The following is an 18,214-nucleotide window of genomic DNA, read 5'->3' as shown; positions in this document are numbered from 1 at the left end:
AGAAATAAAGAAAATATGCCAAGTTGTGCAATGCCATTAGTTTTAACGCTTAGTCCAGAGGTTCCCAAACACCGTCCTCCAGGTACCCTAACGCTCCAGGTTTTAAGTATATCCATGTCTCAGCACAGATGGTTAAATCAAACTGACTAAAGGTAATAATTTAGTCACCTGTGGCCAAGCATGGATATACTTAAAACATGGACCATTAGGGTGCCTTGGGAACATTTGGGAACCTCTGGTTTAGTGTGATGCACAATCATATCATGTTAATACCTGTAATCTGCATTTACGACTATAATCTAAAAAGGTAACATTTCCAGTAAAGTACTAGACATGTGGGAATATTGTGAACAAACAAGACAAAATAACAAAACAACAAACCAAAAGCAGATTTCTAGTTACATTTCACAAAGCTTGGACAAATTGCGTTACAGGGAGTTTCTCTTGCTTATAACTGCAGTGGAGTAGTTTGTTCCCATTTAACATTATAAAGTAACACCAACGCACACGTGAAACAGCTCTTACTCGCAGGCATTTGGATGCAGTCTGTGGTTTGGTGAGTACGCAAGTTCTGATCACCAAGACGACCACTGGCCTCCAGCAGCTCAGTAGTAGCTAGTTTCCAGCTTACCTTTCACTCATAGAAGACCTCTTAGAAAGCCAAAGTACATCGAAATTGCCCAATGAATGCCACAGATTACTTGTGTTTATCCAACTCTGCATGCTCTCTTTCTTTTGGGAGATGAAACACAAGATAGTGGTTGGGTTTCCTAAAGGGGTGGGTTTATGGCCTACTGCTGAACATCCTAAATATGCCAAGATATTTGCTTCCAGACCCAGCTGACCATGCACCCAATATTCTTCCCATACTCTTACCAGAGCAAGAAGTCTCTCTCGCCTAAGCTACATACTGTTGCTTTAGTTAGTAATATTGGAAAGCACATATAGTATGCAAGAATAAATAATCTAATATGTATGGAGATTCTAAATATGTAACACAGGAAGATACATGGGTACAAAGGCAATTACAATTACCTGAAGATAATGCATTTGTACTTTGAAATAGTGATCCTGTCAGGCCAGGAAGAGCCCCAAGTGAAAGACCAGTGGACGCTGTAGTTGCGGCTGGGCCCAAATTCAATGTAAATCCAGTTCCCCCTTGAAGTAAAGCAATAATGGTAAATAGAATACTCAAACCAACAATTTCTAGGACATAATATGTGACCTTCGTAATAAAAAATAAGATTTTAAACCTACCGGTAAATCTTTTTCTCCTAGTCCGTAGAGGATGCTGGGGACTCCGTAAGGACCATGGGGATAGACGGGCTCCGCAGGAGACATGGGCACTAAAAAGAACTTTAAATATGGGTGTGCACTGGCTCCTCCCTCTATGCCCCTCCTCCAGACCTCAGTTAGAGAAACTGTGCCCAGAGGAGATGGACAGTACGAGGAAAGGAATTTTGTTAATCTAAGGGCAAGATTCATACCAGCCCACTCCATCCACACAGTATAACATGGATATACGAACCAGTCAACAGTATGAAACAAAACAGCATCAGCCCGAGACTGATCAAAACTTTAACATAACCCTTATGTAAGCAAAAACTATATACAAGTCTTGCCGAATTTAGTCCGCACTGGGACGGGCGCCCAGCATCCTCTACGGACTAGGAGAAAAAGATTTACCGGTAGGTTTAAAATCTTATTTTCTCTTACGTCCTAGAAAATGGTGGGGACTCTGTAAGGACCATGGGGATTATACCAAAGCTCCAAAACGGGCGGGAGAGTGCAGATGACTCTGCAGCACCGATTGAGCAAACATGAGGTCCTCATCAGGCAAGGTATCAAACTTGTAGAACATTGCAAAGGTGTTTGAACCCGACCAAGTCGCCGCTCGGCAAAGCTGTAATGACGAGCCCACCTTCCTAGTGGAATGGGCCTTTACCGAATTTGGTAACGGCAATCCAGCCGTAGAATGAGCCTGCTGAATCGTGTTACAGATCCAGCGAGCAATAGTCTGCTTAGAAGCAGGAGGGCCAACCTTGTTGGCTGCATACAGGACAAACAGTGCCTCTGTTTTCCTAACACGAGCCGTTCTGGCCACATAAATTTTCAATGCCCTGACCACATCAAGCTCGGAATCCTCCAAGTCCCGCGTAGCCACAGGCACCACAATAGGTTGGTTCATATGAAAAGATTAAACCACCATGGGCAAAAAGTGAGGACGAGTCCTCAACTCCGCTCTATCCACATGGAAAACCAGATAGAGGGGCTTTTGTGAGATAAAGCCGCCAATTCCGACACTCGCCTTGCCGATGCCAAGGCCATCAACATGACCACTTTCCAAGTGAGATACTTTAATTCCACCGTTTTAAGAGGCTCAAACCAGTGAGACTTAAGGAACCGCAACACCACGTTAAGGTCCCAGGGTGCCACTGGAGGTACAAAAGGAGGCTGGATATGCAGCACTCCCTTCACAAAAGTCTGCACTTCTGGAAGAGAAGCCAATTCCTTCTGAAAGAAAATGAATAGGGTCAAAATCTGAACATTAATGGAGCCTAATTTTAGGCCCAAATTCACTCCAGTCTGTAGGAAGTGAAGGAAACGGCCCAGATGGAATTTTTCCGGAGGAGCATTCCTGGACTCACACCAAGATACATACTTCCGCCATATACGGTGATAATGTTTTGCTGTCACGTCCTTCCTAGCCTTTATTGGAGTAGGAATGACCTCATCCGGAATGCCCTTTTCCGCTAGGATCCGGCGTTCAACCGCCATGCCGTCAAACACAGCCGCGTTAAGTCTTGGAACAGACAGGGCCCCTGTTGTAACAGGTCCTCTCTGAGAGGAAGAGGCCACGGATCTTCTGTGAGCATTTCCTGCAGATCCAGATACCAGGCCCTTCGAAGCCAATCTGGAACAATGAGAATTGTCTGTACTCCTCTTCGTCTTATGATTCTCAATATCTTGGGAGATGAGAGGAAGAGGAGGAAACGCATAGACCGACTGGCACACCCACGGTGTCACCAGGGCGTCCACTGCTACCGCCTGAGGGTCCCTTGACCTGGCGCAATACCTCTGTAGTTTTTTGTTGAGGCGTGACGCCATCATGTCTGTCTGATGCAGTCCCCACTGACTAGCAATCTCTGCGAAGACTTTCTGATGAAGTCCCCACTCTCCTGGATGTAGATCGTGTCTGCTGAGGAAGTCTGCTTCCCAGTTGTCCACTCCCGGAATGAAGACTGCTGTCAGAGCGCTTACATGATTCTCCGCCCAGCGAAGAATCCTGGTGGCTTCTGCCATTGCCACTCTGCTCTTTGTTCCGCCCTGGCGGTTTACATGAGCCACTGCGGTGATGTTGTCTGACTGAATCAGAACCAGTAGGTCTCGAAGCAAAGTGTCCGCTTGATGAAGGCCGTTGTATATGGCCCTTAATTCCAGTACGTTGATGTGAAGACAAGCCTCCTGGCTTGACCAGAGACCTTGAAAGTTTCTTCCCTGTGTGACTGCTCCCCAACCTCGGAGGCTCGCGTCCGTGGTTATCAGAACCCAGTCCTGAATGCCGAACCTGCGACCCTCTAGAAGGTGAGCACTTCGCAGCCACCACAGGAGAGAGACCCTGGCCCTGGGGGACAGGCTGATCATCTGATGAATCTGTAGATGTGACCCGGACCACTTGTCCAGAAGGTCCCACTGAAAAGTCCTCGCATGGAACCTGCCGAACGGAATGGCTTCGTAAGACGCCACCATCTTTCCCAGAACTCGAGTGCAGTGATGCACCGACACCCTTTTTGGCTTCAAGAGGTCCCTGACCAAATTCATAGGGCTCGTCTAGCAGAAATCGCCATAGCGTTGGCTCTGGACGCCTCTGAGCATCTCTCATATATAGGAAAGCGTCCTTAATATGACCCAGGGTCAACAAAATGGTTTCCTTATCCAGCGTATCTATATCAGCAGATAAGGTATCTGTCCACGCTGCTACAGCGCTACAAACCCAAGCAGACGCTATCGTCGGTCTGAGTAATGTACCAGTATGTGTGTAAATTGAACTTCAAGGTAGTCTCCTGCCTGCGATCAGCAGGATCCTTGAGGGTTGCGGTATCTTGAGATGGCAGCGCTACCTTTTTGGATAAGCGTGTCAACGCTTTATCCACCCTTGGGGAGGATTCCCACCGTATCCTGTCCTTAGCCGGGAAAGGATACGCCATAAGAATCATTTTGGGAATCTGCAGTTTTTTGTCCGGAGATTCCCAAGCCTTTTCAAATAACTCGTTCAGCTCATGAGATGGGGGAAAGGTTACCTCAAGTTTCTTTTCCTTATACATGTGCATCCTCGTGTCAGGAACAGAGGGGTCATCTGTGATATGCAACACCTCTTTTACTGCAATAATCATATAATGAATACTTTTAACCAATTTTGGCTGCAACTTCGCATCATCATAGTCGACACTGGAGTCAGAATCCGTATCTACAACCTGGGTTAGTGGGCGCTTTTGAGACCCAGAAGGCCCCTGCGACATAGTAAAAGGCAGGGCTAGACTCCCTGTACATTCTCTGGACTCTGCTTTGTCCAACCTCTTGTGTAATAAATTCACATTTGCATTTAAAACATTCCACATATCCACCCAGTCATTTGCTCCACCTCCTCCCTAGAAGAGCCTTCCGCTTCAGACATGTCGACACACGCGTACCGACACCCCACACACACAGGGAATCTCTAATCTGGAGACAGTTCTCCCACAAGGCCCCTAGGAGAGACAGAGAGAGAGTATGCCAGCACACACCCAGCGCCAATAACTTTGGAAAACAAAATTCCCAGATAGCGCTATATATATATATATATATATATATATATATATATATATATATATATATATATATATATTAAAAAATGAAGTATAAAAAGCGCCTAGTAGTGTTGGTGACTCACTCCTCGTGAAAAAATTGTGATAATAAAACAGATATAGTATAGTAAACTTAGCTGCGGGTATTTCTGGTAGATGACTCTTATAGACAGCACATGTAAAGGAGAGATAAAATAAACATAGTGTGTACTGTTTTTAAATTTCCACAGGTGTTTTTCTGTATATATAAAAAACAATTTATAGGAACTATGCAGGTTCCTCATGTGGAAGTCTGTTTAATGTGAAAACAAGGTGATATCTAATTAGCACACAGGATAAAAACCCCAGGACTCCCACAGCATGTCATCCCCTTGAAGAAGTCCTCATTTTAGGACGAAACGCGTTGGGACAGGGACTGGATGCCCACCCCTTTCTGACTTCCTATCCGTGGACAGATAAGCCATGTTTTTACCTTATATCTTGTACGTTTGATACTTGCATTCAAGGATGAAATCTAATCCAATACCCATATTTGTGGACAGATAAGCCTGCTATATTTTTTAACATTGTACGATTAATACCTGCATTTTTACAATTGAACCAGCTGCTATATATGTCCTTTGATTTTGTGTACTGTTTTATTTATATATGTAACCTGCATGTTTGGGCAGGAGTGTGTCTATTAAACTATTGTTTTTAACTAAACATAGTTTCTCCTTTAAAATTGGAACCTGCATAGTTCCTATAAATTGTTTTTTATATATACAGAAAAACACCTGTGGAAATTTAAAAACAGTACACACTATGTTTATTTTATCTCTCCTTTACATGTGCTGTCTATAAGAGTCATCTACCAGAAATACCCGCAGCTAAGTTTACTATACTATATCTGTTTTATTATCACAATTTTTTCACGAGGAGTGAGTCACCAACACTACTAGGCGCTTTTTATACTTCATTTTTTAATATTTATCTCTATATTGTTTAAAAGCTGCCACTTACGTATATGTAAGGAGTGTTAGGTGTGACCATATAGTCATTTTATCCCTTTGTATTTAGGGGGTCTTACTGAATTTACCTAGGCGCTATTCTCTACTTTTTCACATATATATATATATATATATATATATATATATATATATATATATATATATATATATATATATATATGTCTGTAGAAGGCGGCACTCAGACTTTCACAAATTCTGTAACGTGCTTTTAATGTGCGTCAACGTTTCGGGAGACGTACTCCCTTCCTCAGGACACAGCAAACAAGTGAAAATACAGTGCAAACATAACATTTAAATAACTTACCATCTCCTAGCCCGTCAACCTCCGTCGCGACCAGCTGCGTCCCATTCCACGGCGCCCACACTCCCGGATTCGACCACTTCTGCCCCTCCGGAGCGGCGACGTTCCGTAGCCGGGAGACGCGGCCGCAGGGAGGGTGCACGCAGCAGGTCAGCGCTTGTTGCTATGGGGATACAGTGCTATAGAAACAGAACAAAACAAAACAGACAAATAAACGTGATATGTAAAATACGACCACTAACGTGGATAAAGTGACAACTGATTCAATAGTTAAAACCCATAGTGCACCAGGCATGCACTGTCTCTACAATAACAGTGCAATATCAATCATGTTTAGTGCATAGTAAAAAACAAATGCTCATGATAAAAACATTGTGTCACACACCACTATCTGTTATGTTGAGCCTCTACCATAAACCCATTTTAGGGTAACCACCTATTGGGCTAAAATACAGCCTATCAGACACACATACCAAATAATGACTCTCAAAAGGTCTCTATTATAGAGACTATAAGGCAAAGATAACCTCCAAGCTGGCTACACTGTGAAATGCCTGCTATACTACTTCACCCTTGGCGCCACTGGCTCACAGAAAGCAGCTTAGGCTCAAATATTCATTTAAGCCCCGAGGGTGGATCGTATCCAGCTTGTGGATCCATCTCGCCTCCAATTGCAGCAGTTTTTTTGCTCGATTGCTGCCCCCCCCCCCCCCGTGGTGAAATTGGCACTTGGTCCACAATTTTGTAACGAACAGAGGCAAGACTGTGGCGTGCTTGCGCAAAGTGTCGCGCCACAGGTTGCTCACTGTTACCAGATGCCAAAGCCGACCTGAACGCCGACCTATGTTGGGCCATCCTTTCTTTAAACAAACACTGGGTCTTGCCCACGTAGTACAAACTACACGGGCAGATAAGTACATATATGACAAAGGTGGAACTACATGTTAAGGGTTTAACTATCCTTATTTTCCTTCCAGTGTGTGGATGTGGGATGGAATCACCGGTCAGCATATAACTACACGTAGTGCAGCCTAAGTGCTTATAACAACCTGCTCTACGTGTCAAAAAATGTGTCATAGGTTGAGCCAACCTATTGATTGCGCCAAATTATGTCCCCCCCCCCCCCCTTCTTTAAACCCCTCTGTCACCGTGTTCAGCAGGGGAGTTTGGGGAGCCAGCTTCTCAGCGTGTGCTGTGGAGAAAAATGGCGCTGGTGAGTGCTGAGGATCAAGCTCCGCCCCCTCAGCGGCAGGCTTCGGTCCCGCTCGAATCCATTCAAAAACTGGCGGGGGATACCCATATACAGCCCACAGAGCCAATATATCTAGTTTTACCAGTCCCAGAGGTGTAAATTGCTGCCCAGGTGTAAATTGCCCCCCCCCCCCCCCCCCCCTGCGCCCTGCACCCTTACAGTGCCATCCGTGTGTGTTTTGTGTGTTTGGTGCGCAGCGTTACCTCAGTGAAGATCTGAAGTCTTCTTATCTTCTTATACTCACCCGGCTTCTATCTTCCGGCTCTGTGAGGAGGGCGGCGGCGCGGCTCCGGGACGAACAGTTAGGAGAGACCTGCGTTCCGACTCCCTCTGGAGCTAATGGTGTCCAGTAGCCTAAGAAGCAGAGCCTAACATTTAAGTAGGTGTGTTTCTCTCTCCTCAGTCCCTCGATGCAGGGAGCCTGTTGCCTGCAGGATCCCTGAAAATAAAAAACCTAACAAAATTCTTTCTTTCAGGAAACTCAGGAGAGCTCCCTGTAATGCACCCAGTCTCCTCTGGGCACAGTATCAAACTGAGGTCTGGAGGAGAGGCATAGAGGGAGGAGCCAGTGCACACCTATATCTAAAGTTCTTTTTAGTGCCCATGTCTCCTGCGGAGCACGTCTATCCCCATGGTCCTTACGGAGTCCCCAGCATCTTATAGGACGTAAGAGAAATACATAATATAAATATATTGTATGTGGGTGATATATAAGCAGCTGTAGAATATGGAGGTGGTAACCCCCCAATAAATCAGATACTTAAAAGAGTGCAGAGCACAAGACATTAAGCACTATTAAATGATTGTGAGAAACCATTCAGACGACAGAGAAACACGCTCAGGGTTTCCATAAGACTGTACCACCTATACTGTTGGTGCATGGGCTACATTAGGATTTCCTTGTTAATGCAGAGATATTCAACCAAACTATTTTACTGCTACAATCATTGACCGGATATGCCCTGGAAGTGAGATCTGCACTGGTCAGAGTGCAACGGAGTTCTTTGCTGTACTCTGCGGTGGTACAGTGTTCCGCTATATCAGTGCACTCCAAGAGGACTACATGACTGGACCTACACCCGTCTGTTAATAAACACCACCTCCGCACCAGTTATTATATCGGTGCGTGTGATAACTACTTTTTCTGCCGATGTGGATGCCTCACGCTGCACAGAGCTGGCTTTAAGCATTACACCATTGTTCAGCCACTCCTCAATCACACAGCATCCCTGACCACTACTCACTGTTGTCTATGGTTGGAATGAAAATATGACCTGGCATCAGCAGGGAAGTGTGAAACATTTCACTACCATCTGCAGTTTTTAAACTGGGAATGTTCAATTTTTCCCTTTTTATTATTCACTGTGGACTGCTATTAGTATAGTTTATTTATAGCTGGAAATATTAACTGCGGTGAGCAAGCAGTTACTGATTCTCCGCTATTCCTTATACTAACTTAATTAAAACCTTTTTAATCTCACAGGACTATAATACCGTGTTACATTTTCTGCAGATACACTTTGAAATCCTTTATTGCCTATGACACAAGGGGTCATTCAGGTGCAGTCAGAGTTGCTATTAAGCAGCAGTGATAGCGCTGTATCTAAATGCAGCAGAAGGTGTCAATTAAATGCAGATGCCTCCTGCTGCGTCCTAGGACGTAACATCAGAGCAAAGCACCCACCAATGGACGGTTTACAGCACCCATGGTGCCACGCAAGCCACCCATGACAGAGGCCAGGAAGTCTCCGTCATATGACTGAGATCCCTGGCCTCTTCCCACCCCCTAAATGGCGGCAATGCACCTCCGTTTTCCAAACTGAGCCCGTCGCTACCCCTTCCCACCACAAAATGGCATCAATGACAGTCTGATGCGGCCTGCATCCAATGCCGCAGTACCTGTTCATGAACGCGCAGATTGGGTCATGTGCAAAGTGCCGAAAATCTGTACCTGCGCCGATAGTTTTATGTGCAACCGCACCTGAATGACCCCCACTGTGTTTATGTGTGTAATATTATATGAATAGATTTTAGATTAGCTATTTTGGATTGCCATTTTTCTATTTACATACATGTTTTATTGAAATCCCCAACATCGCTGTCTGCAAGTCTCAGTTCTACACTATTACATTCCTTTACATGCAAGTACAGAACAAATGACCATATATAACAGAACAGTAGTCAATATTATAAACAGAGCGGTGAACACATCTAATAGACGGGTTAAAAAAAAAACTATTTAAGCAATACTAAAAAAAAAAAAAATATAAGTAAAATACATAATAAGAATTTACTCACCGGTAATTCTATTTCTCGTAGTCCGTAGTGGATGCTGGGAACTCCGTAAGGACCATGGGGAATAGCGGGCTCCGAAGGAGGCTGGGCACTCTAGAAAGATTTATGACTACCTGGTGTGCACTGGCTCCTCCCACCATGACCCTCCTCCAAGCCTCAGTTAGGACACTGTGCCCGGACGAGCTGACATAATAAGGAAGGATTTTGAATCCCGGGTAAGACTCATACCAGCCACACCAATCACACCGTACAACTCGTGATACTATATCCAGTTTGACAGTATGAAAACAACTGAGCCTCTCAACAATAACCCTTTAGTTAGCAATAACTATTTACAAGTATTGCAGACAATCCGCACTTGGGATGGGCGCCCAGCATCCACTACGGACTACGAGAAATAGAATTACCGGTGAGTAAATTCTTATTTTCTCTGACGTCCTAGTGGATGCTGGGAACTCCGTAAGGACCATGGGGATTATACCAAAGCTCCCAAACGGGCGGGAGAGTGCGGATGACTCTGCAGCACCGAATGAGAGAACTCCAGGTCCTCCTCAGCCAGGGTATCAAATTTGTAGAATTTTGCAAACGTGTTTGCCTCTGACCAAGTAGCTGCTCGGCAAAGTTGTAAAGCCGAGACCCCTCGGGCAGCCGCCCAAGATGAGCCCACCTTCCTTGTGGAATGGGCATTTACAGATTTTGGCTGTGGCAGGCCTGCCACAGAATGTGCAAGCTGAATTGTACTACAAATCCAGGGAGCAATAGTCTGCTTAGAAGCAGGAGCACCCAGCTTGTTGGGTGCATACAGGATAAACAGCGAGTCAGATTTTCTGACTCCAGCCGTCCTGGAAACATATATTTTCAGGGCCCTGACAACGTCTAGCAACTTGGAGTCCTCTAAATCCCTAGTAGCCGCAGGCACCACAATAGGCTGGTTCAGGTGAAACGCTGACACCACCTTAGGGAGAAACTGGGGACGAGTCCTCAATTCTGCCCTATCCATATGGAAAATCAGATAAGGGCTTTTACATGATAAAGCCGCCAATTCTGACACTTGCCTGGCTGAAGCCAAGGCCAATAACATGACCACTTTCCACGTGAGATATTTTAGATCCACGGTTTTTAGTGGCTCAAACCAATGTGATTTTAAGAAACTCAACACCACGTTGAGATCCCAAGGTGCCACAGGAGGCACAAACGGGGGCTGAATATGCAGCACTCCTTTCACAAATGTCTGAACTTCAGGTACTGAAGCTAGTTCTTTTTGGAAGAAAATCGACAGAGCCGAGATCTGTACTTTAATGGAGCCTAGTTTTAGGCCCATATTCACTCCTGCTTGCAGGAAATGCAGAAATCGACCTAGTTGAAATTCCTCTGTTGGGGCCTTTTTGGCCTCGCACCATGCAACATATTTCCGCCATATGCGGTGATAATGATTTGCCGTAACATCTTTCCTGGCTTTAATAAGCGTAGGAATGACTTCTTCCGGAATACCCTTTTCCTTCAGGATCCGGCGTTCAACCGCCATGCCGTCAAACGCAGCCGCGGTAAGTCTTGGAACAGACAGGGCCCCTGCTGTAGCAGGTCCTGTCTGAGCGGCAGAGGCCACGGGTCCTCTGAGATCATCTCTTGAAGTTCCGGGTACCACGCTCGTCTTGGCCAATCCGGAACCACGAGAATTGTGTTTACTCCTCGCTTTCTTATTATTCTCAATACATTTGGTATGAGAGGCAGAGGAGGGAACACATAAACCGACTGGTACACCCACAGTGTCACTAGAGCGTCCACAGCTATCGCCTGAGGGTCCCTTGACCTGGCGCAATATCTTTTTAACTTTTTGTTGAGGCGGGACGCCATCATGTCCACCTGTGGTTTTTCCCAACGGTTTACCAGCATCTGGAAGACTTCTGGATGAAGTCCCCACTCTCCCGGGTGGAGGTCGTGTCTGCTGAGGAAGTCTGCTTCCCAGTTGTCCACTCCCGGAATGAACACTGCTGACAGTGCTAGTACATGATTCTCCGCCCATCGGAGAATTCTTGTGGCTTCTGCCATTGCCATCCTGCTTCTTGTGCCTCCCTGTCGATTTACATGGGCGACTGCCGTGATGTTGTCTGACTGGATCAGCACCGGCTGGTGTAGGAGCAGGGATTTTGCTTGATTTAGGGCATTGTAAATGGCCCTTAGTTCCAGAATATTTATGTGAAGGGAAGTCTCCTGACTCGACCATAGTCCTTGGAAGTTTCTTCCCCGTGTGACTGCCCCCCAGCCTCGAAGGCTGGAATCCGTGGTCACCAGGACCCAGTCCTGTATGCCGAACCTGCGGCCCTCTAGAAGATGGGCACTCTGCAGCCACCACAGTAGAGACACCCTGGTTCTTGGAGACAGGGTTATTAAGCGATGCATCTGAAGATGCGATCCGGACCATTTGTCCAATAGGTCCCACTGAAAGATTCTGGCATGGAACCTGCCGAAGGGAATTGTTTCGTAAGAAGCTACCATCTTTCCCAGGACCCGCGTGCAGTGATGCACCGATACCTGTTTTGGTTTCAGGAGGTCTCTGACTAGAGATGACAACTCCCTGGCTTTCTCCTCCGGGAGAAACACTTTTTTCTGGCCTGTATCCAGAATCATACCCAGGAACAGTAGCCGTGTCGTCGGAACCAGCTGTGACTTTGGGATATTCAGAATCCAGCCGTGCTGGTGCAGCACTTCCTGAGATAGTGCTACTCCCACCAACAACTGTTCCTTGGATCTCGCCTTTATTAGGAGATCGTCCAAGTACGGGATAATTAAAACTCCCTTTTTTCGAAGGAGTATCATCATTTCCGCCATAACCTTGGTAAATACCCTCGGTGCCATGGACAGTCCAAACGGCAGCGTCTGGAATTGGTAATGGCAATCCTGTACCACAAATCTGAGGTACTCCTGGTGAGGATGGTAAATGGGGACATGCAAGTAAGCATCCTTGATGTCCAGGGATACCATGTAATCCCCCTCGTCCAGGCTTGCAATATCCGCCCTGAGCGATTCCATCTTGAACTTGAATTTTTTTATGTATGTGTTCAAGGATTTCAAATTTAAAATGGGTCTCACCGAACCGTTCGGTTTCGTCACCACAAATAGTGTGGAATAGTAACCCCGGCCTTGTTGAAGTAGGGGTACCTTGATTATCACCTGCTGGGAATACAGCTTGTGAATTGCCGCTAGCACCGCCTCCCTGTCTGAGGGAGCAATCGGCAAGGCAGATTTTAGGAACCGGTGGGGTGGAGACGCCTCGAATTCCAGTTTGTACCCCTGAGATACTATTTGAAGGATCCAGGGATCCACCGGTGAGCGAGCCCACTGATCGCTGAAATTCTTGAGGCGGCCCCCCACCGTACCTGGCTCCGCCTGTGGAGCCCCACCGTCATGCGGCGGACTTGGAAGAAGAAGCGGGGGAGGACTTTTGCTCCTGGGAACCTGCTGTTTGTTGCAGCCTTTTTCCCCTACCTCTGCCTCTGGACAGAAAAGACCCGCCTTTTCCACGCTTGTTTTTCTGGGTCCGAAAGGACTGAACCTGATAAAACGGCGCCTTCTTAGGCTGTGAGGGGACATGGGGTAAAAATGCTGACTTCCCAGACGTTGCTGTGGAAACTAGGTCCGAGAGACCATCCCCAAATAATTCCTCACCCTTATAAGGCAAAACTTCCATGTGCCTTTTAGAATCTGCATCTCCTGTCCACTGGCGAGTCCATAAGCCTCTCCTAGCAGAAATGGACAATGCACTTACTTTAGATGCCAGCCGGCAGATTTCCCTCTGTGCATCTCTCATATATAAGACTGAGTCTTTGATATGGTCTATGGTTAGCAGGATCGTGTCTCTGTCTAGTGTGTCAATATTTTCTGACAGTTTATCTGACCACGCGGCGGCAGCACTGCACATCCATGCTGACGCAATAGCTGGCCTAAGTATAATGCCTGAGTGTGTGTATACAGACTTCAGGATCGCCTCCTGCTTTCTATCAGCAGGTTCCTTGAGGGCGGCCGTATCCGGAGACGGTAGTGCCACCCTTTTAGACAAACGTGTGAGCGCTTTATCCACCCTAGGAGGTGTTTCCCAACGTGACCTATCCTCTGGCGGGAAAGGGAACGCCATTAGTACCTTCTTAGGAATTACCAATTTTTTATCAGGGAAAGCCCACGCTTCTTCACACACTTCATTTAATTCATCTGATGGGGGAAAAACTACGGGTAGTTTTTTCTCCCCAAACATAATACCCTTTTTAGTGGTACCTGTATTTATATCAGAAATGTGTAACACCTCTTTCATTGCCTCAATCATGCAGTGAATGGCCTTAGTGGGCATCAGGTTAGACTCATCGTCGTCGACACTGGTGTCAGTATCAGTGTCGACATCTGGGTCTGCGGTCTGAGGTAGCGGGCGTTTCAGAGCCCCTGATGACCTTTGAGACGCCTGGACAGGCACGAGCTGAGAAGTTGGCTGTCCCACATTTGGCATGTCGTCAAATTTCTTATGTAAGTAGTCTATACGTGCACTCATTTCTTTCCATAAGCTCATCCACTCAGGTGTCTGCCCAGCAGGGGGTGACATCCCTTCTAAAGGCATCTGCTCCGTCTCCATATCATTATCCTCATCAAACATGTCGACACAGCCGTACCGACACACCGCACACACACAGGGAATGCTCCAACAGAGGACAGGACCCACAAAAGCCCTTTGGGGGGACAGAGTGAGAGTATGCCAGCACACACCAGAGCGCTATATAATGCAGGGACTAACTGAGTTATGTCCCCTATAGCTGCTTTTTCTATATAAATGTATACTGCGCCTAAATTTAGTGCCCCCCCTCTCTTTTTTACCCTTTTCTGTAGTGTAGACTGCAGGGGAGAGCCAGGGAGCTTCCTTCCAGCGGAGCGGTGAGGGAAAAATGGCGCCAGTGTGCTGAAGGAGATAGCTCCGCCCCTTTTCCGCGGACTATTCTCCCGCTTTTTCCTATATTCTGGCAGGGGTATTTTCCACATATATAGCCTCTGGGGCTATATATTGTGGTATTTTTGCCAGCCAAGGTGTTATTATTGCTTCTCAGGGCTTCCCCCCCCCCCAGCACCCTGCACCCTCAGTGACCGGAGTGTGAAGTGTGTGTGAGGAGCAATGGCGCACAGCTGCAGTGCTGTGCGCTACCTTGGTGAAGACTGATGTCTTCTGCCGCCGATTTTCCGGACCTCTTCTTGCTTCTAGCTCTGTAAGGGGGACGGCGGCGCGGCTCCGGGAACGAACACCAAGGCTGGGCCTGCGGTCGATCCCTCTGGAGCTAATGGTGTCCAGTAGCCTAAGAAGCCCAAGCTGGCTGCAAGCAGGCAGGTTCGCTTCTTCTCCCCTTAGTCCCTCGCTGCAGTGAGCCTGTTGCCAGCAGGTCTCACTGAAAATAAAAAACCTAATTTCTATACTTTCTTTCTAAAGGCTCAGGAGAGCCCCTAGTGTGCATCCAACCTTGGCCGGGCACAAAATTCTGAATAGGGATGTCGTCAGTTTGCCTTCCTGAATTATTATTTTAAGGTCTAGAAAACAAATTTCTCTGGGGCTACTGACCATTGTTAATTTTACTGGACTGTCTGAGCTGTTGTGCTCTGCGACAATCCTTTCCAAGTCAGCCACCTCACCGTGCCACATTACAAACAGATCATCTATATATCTGTAATATAGAAATAATCTACTGGAAATACTGCGATCCGTGAAAAATAGATTGCGTTCCACCTCCCACATAAAGGCGTTCGCAAACGAGGGTGCCACCAAAGACCCCATGGCACACCCCGTCTGCTGCCTATAGAATTGGCCATCGAAGCTGAAAAAATTGTGCGTTAATGTGAACTCTAATAATGACATATAGAGATCTATATCCGGGCCTGTGTATGCAGCATTGCCTGTAATCAATTGCCTAACTGCCTGCAACCCTTGCCCGTGGGGGATGCAAGTGTACAAACTTGTGACGTCAATGGTGGCCAGTGTGATGTCAGTTGGAATGTGCTGTAAGGTAGAGAATTTATATAATAAGAATTTACTTACCGATAATTCTATTTCTCGGAGTCCGTAGTGGATGCTGGGGTTCCTGAAAGGACCATGGGGAATAGCGGCTCCGCAGGAGACAGGGCACAAAAAAGTAAAGCTTTAGGATCAGGTGGTGTGCACTGGCTCCTCCCCCTATGACCCTCCTCCAAGCCAGTTAGGTACTGTGCCCGGACGAGCGTACACAATAAGGGAGGAATTTTGAATCCCGGGTAAGACTCATACCAGCCACACCAATCACACCGTACAACTTGTGATCTAAACCCAGTTAACAGTATGATAACAGCGGAGCCTCTGAAAAGATGGCTCACAACAATAATAACCCGATTTTTGTAACTATGTACAAGTATTGCAGATAATCCGCACTTGGGATGGGCGCCCAGCATCCACTACGGACTCCGAGAAATAGAATTATCGGTAAGTAAATTCTTATTTTCTCTATCGTCCTAGTGGATGCTGGGGTTCCTGAAAGGACCATGGGGATTATACCAAAGCTCCCAAACGGGCGGGAGAGTGCGGATGACTCTGCAGCACCGAATGAGAGAACTCCAGGTCCTCTTTTGCCAGGATATCAAATTTGTAGAAATTTACAAACGTGTTCTCCCCTGACCACGTAGCTGCTCGGCAGAGTTGTAATGCCGAGACCTCTCGGGCAGCCGCCCAAGATGAGCCCACCTTCCTTGTGGAATGGGCCTTAACCGATTTAGACTGTGGCAGGCCTGCCTCAGAATGTGCAAGTTGAATTGTGTTACAAATCCAACGAGCAATCGACTGCTTAGAAGCAGGCGCACCCAACTTGTTGGGTGCATACAGTATAAACAGCGAGTCAGATTTTCTGACTCCAGCTGTCCTGGAACATATTTTCAGGGCCCTGACAACTTCTAGCAACTTGGAGTCCTCCAAGTCCCTAGTAGGTGCAAGGCACCACAATAAGCTGGTTCAGGTGAAACACTGACACCACCTTAGGGAGAGAACTGGGGACGAGTCCGCAGCTCTGCCCTGTCCGAATGGACAAACAGATATGGGCTTTTTTGAGAAAAAACCACCAATTTGACACTCGCCTAGTCCAGGCCAGGGCCAAGAGCATGGTCACTTTTTATGTGAGATGCTTCAAATCCACATATTTGACTGGTTTTAAACCAATGTGATTTGAGGAATCCCAGAACTACGTTGAGATCCCACAGTGCCACTGGAGGCACAAAAAAGGGTTTTGTATATGCAATACTCCCTTGACAAACTTCTGGACTTCAGGAACTGAAGCCAATTCTTTCTGGAAGAAAATTTACAGGGCCGAATTTGAACCTTAATGGACCCCAATTTGAGGCCCATAGACACTCCTGTTTGCAGGAAATGCAGGAAACGACCGAGTTGAAATTTCTTTGTGGGGCCTTCCTGGCCTCACACCACGCAACATATTTTCGCCACACGTGGTGATAATGTTGTGCGGTCCCCTCCTTTCTGGCTTTGACCAGGGTAGGAATGACCTCTTCCGGAATGCCTTTTTTCCCTTAGGATCCGGCTTTCCATCTCCATGCCGACAAACGCAGCTGCGGTAAGTCTTGGAACAGACATGGTACTTGCTGAAGCAAGTCCCTTCTTAGCGGCAGAGGCCATAAGACCTCTGTAAGCATCTCTTGAAGTTCCGGGTACCAAGTCCTCCTTGGCCAATCCGGAGCCATGAGTATAGTTCTTACTCCTCTACGTCTTATAATTCTCAGCACCTTAGGTATGAGAAGCAGAGGAGGGAACACATACACCGACTGGTACACCCACGGTGTTACCAGAACGTCCACATCTATTGCCTGAGGGTCTCTTGACCTGGCGCAATACCTGTCCCGTTTTTTGTTCAGACGGGACGCCATCATGTCCACCTTTGGTATTTTCCAACGGTTTACAATCATGTGGAAAAAACTTCTCAATGAAGTTTCCACTCTCCCGGGTGGAGGTCGTGCTGAGGAAGTCTGCTTCCCAGTTTCCATTCCCGGGATGAAAAACTGCTGACAGTGTTATCACATGATTTTCCGCCCAGCGAAAAGTCCTTGCAGTTTCTGCCATTGCCCTCCTGCTTCTTGTGTCGCCCTGTCTGTTTACGTGGGCGACTGCCGTGATGTTTTTCCCACTGGATCAATACCGGCTGACCTTGAAGCAGAGGTCTTGCTAAGCTTAGAGCATTATAAATTTACCCTTAGCTCCAGTATATTTATGTGGAGAAAAGTCTCCATACTTGATCACACACCCTGGAAATTTTTCCCTTGTGTGACTGCTCCCCAGCCTCTCAGGCTGGGCTCCGTGGTTACCAGCATCCAATCCTGAATGCCGAATCTGCGGCCCGCTAGAAGATGAGCACTCTATAACCACCACAGGAGAGACACCCTTGTCCTTGGATATTGGGTTATCCGCTGATGCATCTGAAGATGCGATCCGGACCATTTGTCCAGCAGATCCCACTGA

The 18,214-nt window shown here is 46.8% G+C and overlaps 1 protein-coding gene across 6 annotated transcripts in view; it reads right to left on the bottom strand.

The window, feature by feature from the left end:
• NUP58 (nucleoporin 58) overlaps positions 1-18,214 on the bottom strand; it is a 223,210-nt gene that overhangs the window by 157,060 nt on the left and 47,936 nt on the right. For 5 of the 6 annotated variants that reach the window (XM_063951691.1, XM_063951690.1, XM_063951695.1 and 2 more), the window contains exon 4: positions 1,036-1,158. The exons of the other annotated variant lie outside the window; for it this stretch is intronic. In XM_063951691.1, coding sequence (XP_063807761.1) covers positions 1,036-1,158 — 123 coding nt within the window. The remainder of the gene's footprint in view (positions 1-1,035; positions 1,159-18,214) is intronic. 6 annotated transcript variants of the gene reach the window in all.

The sequence above is a fragment of the Pseudophryne corroboree genome, chromosome 2, assembly GCF_028390025.1.
Source record: "Pseudophryne corroboree isolate aPseCor3 chromosome 2, aPseCor3.hap2, whole genome shotgun sequence".
NCBI classification, from domain to species: Eukaryota; Metazoa; Chordata; class Amphibia; order Anura; family Myobatrachidae; genus Pseudophryne; species Pseudophryne corroboree.
The sequence above is the reverse complement of the archived record's forward strand: the minus strand, read 5'-3'. Positions and strand labels throughout refer to the sequence as shown.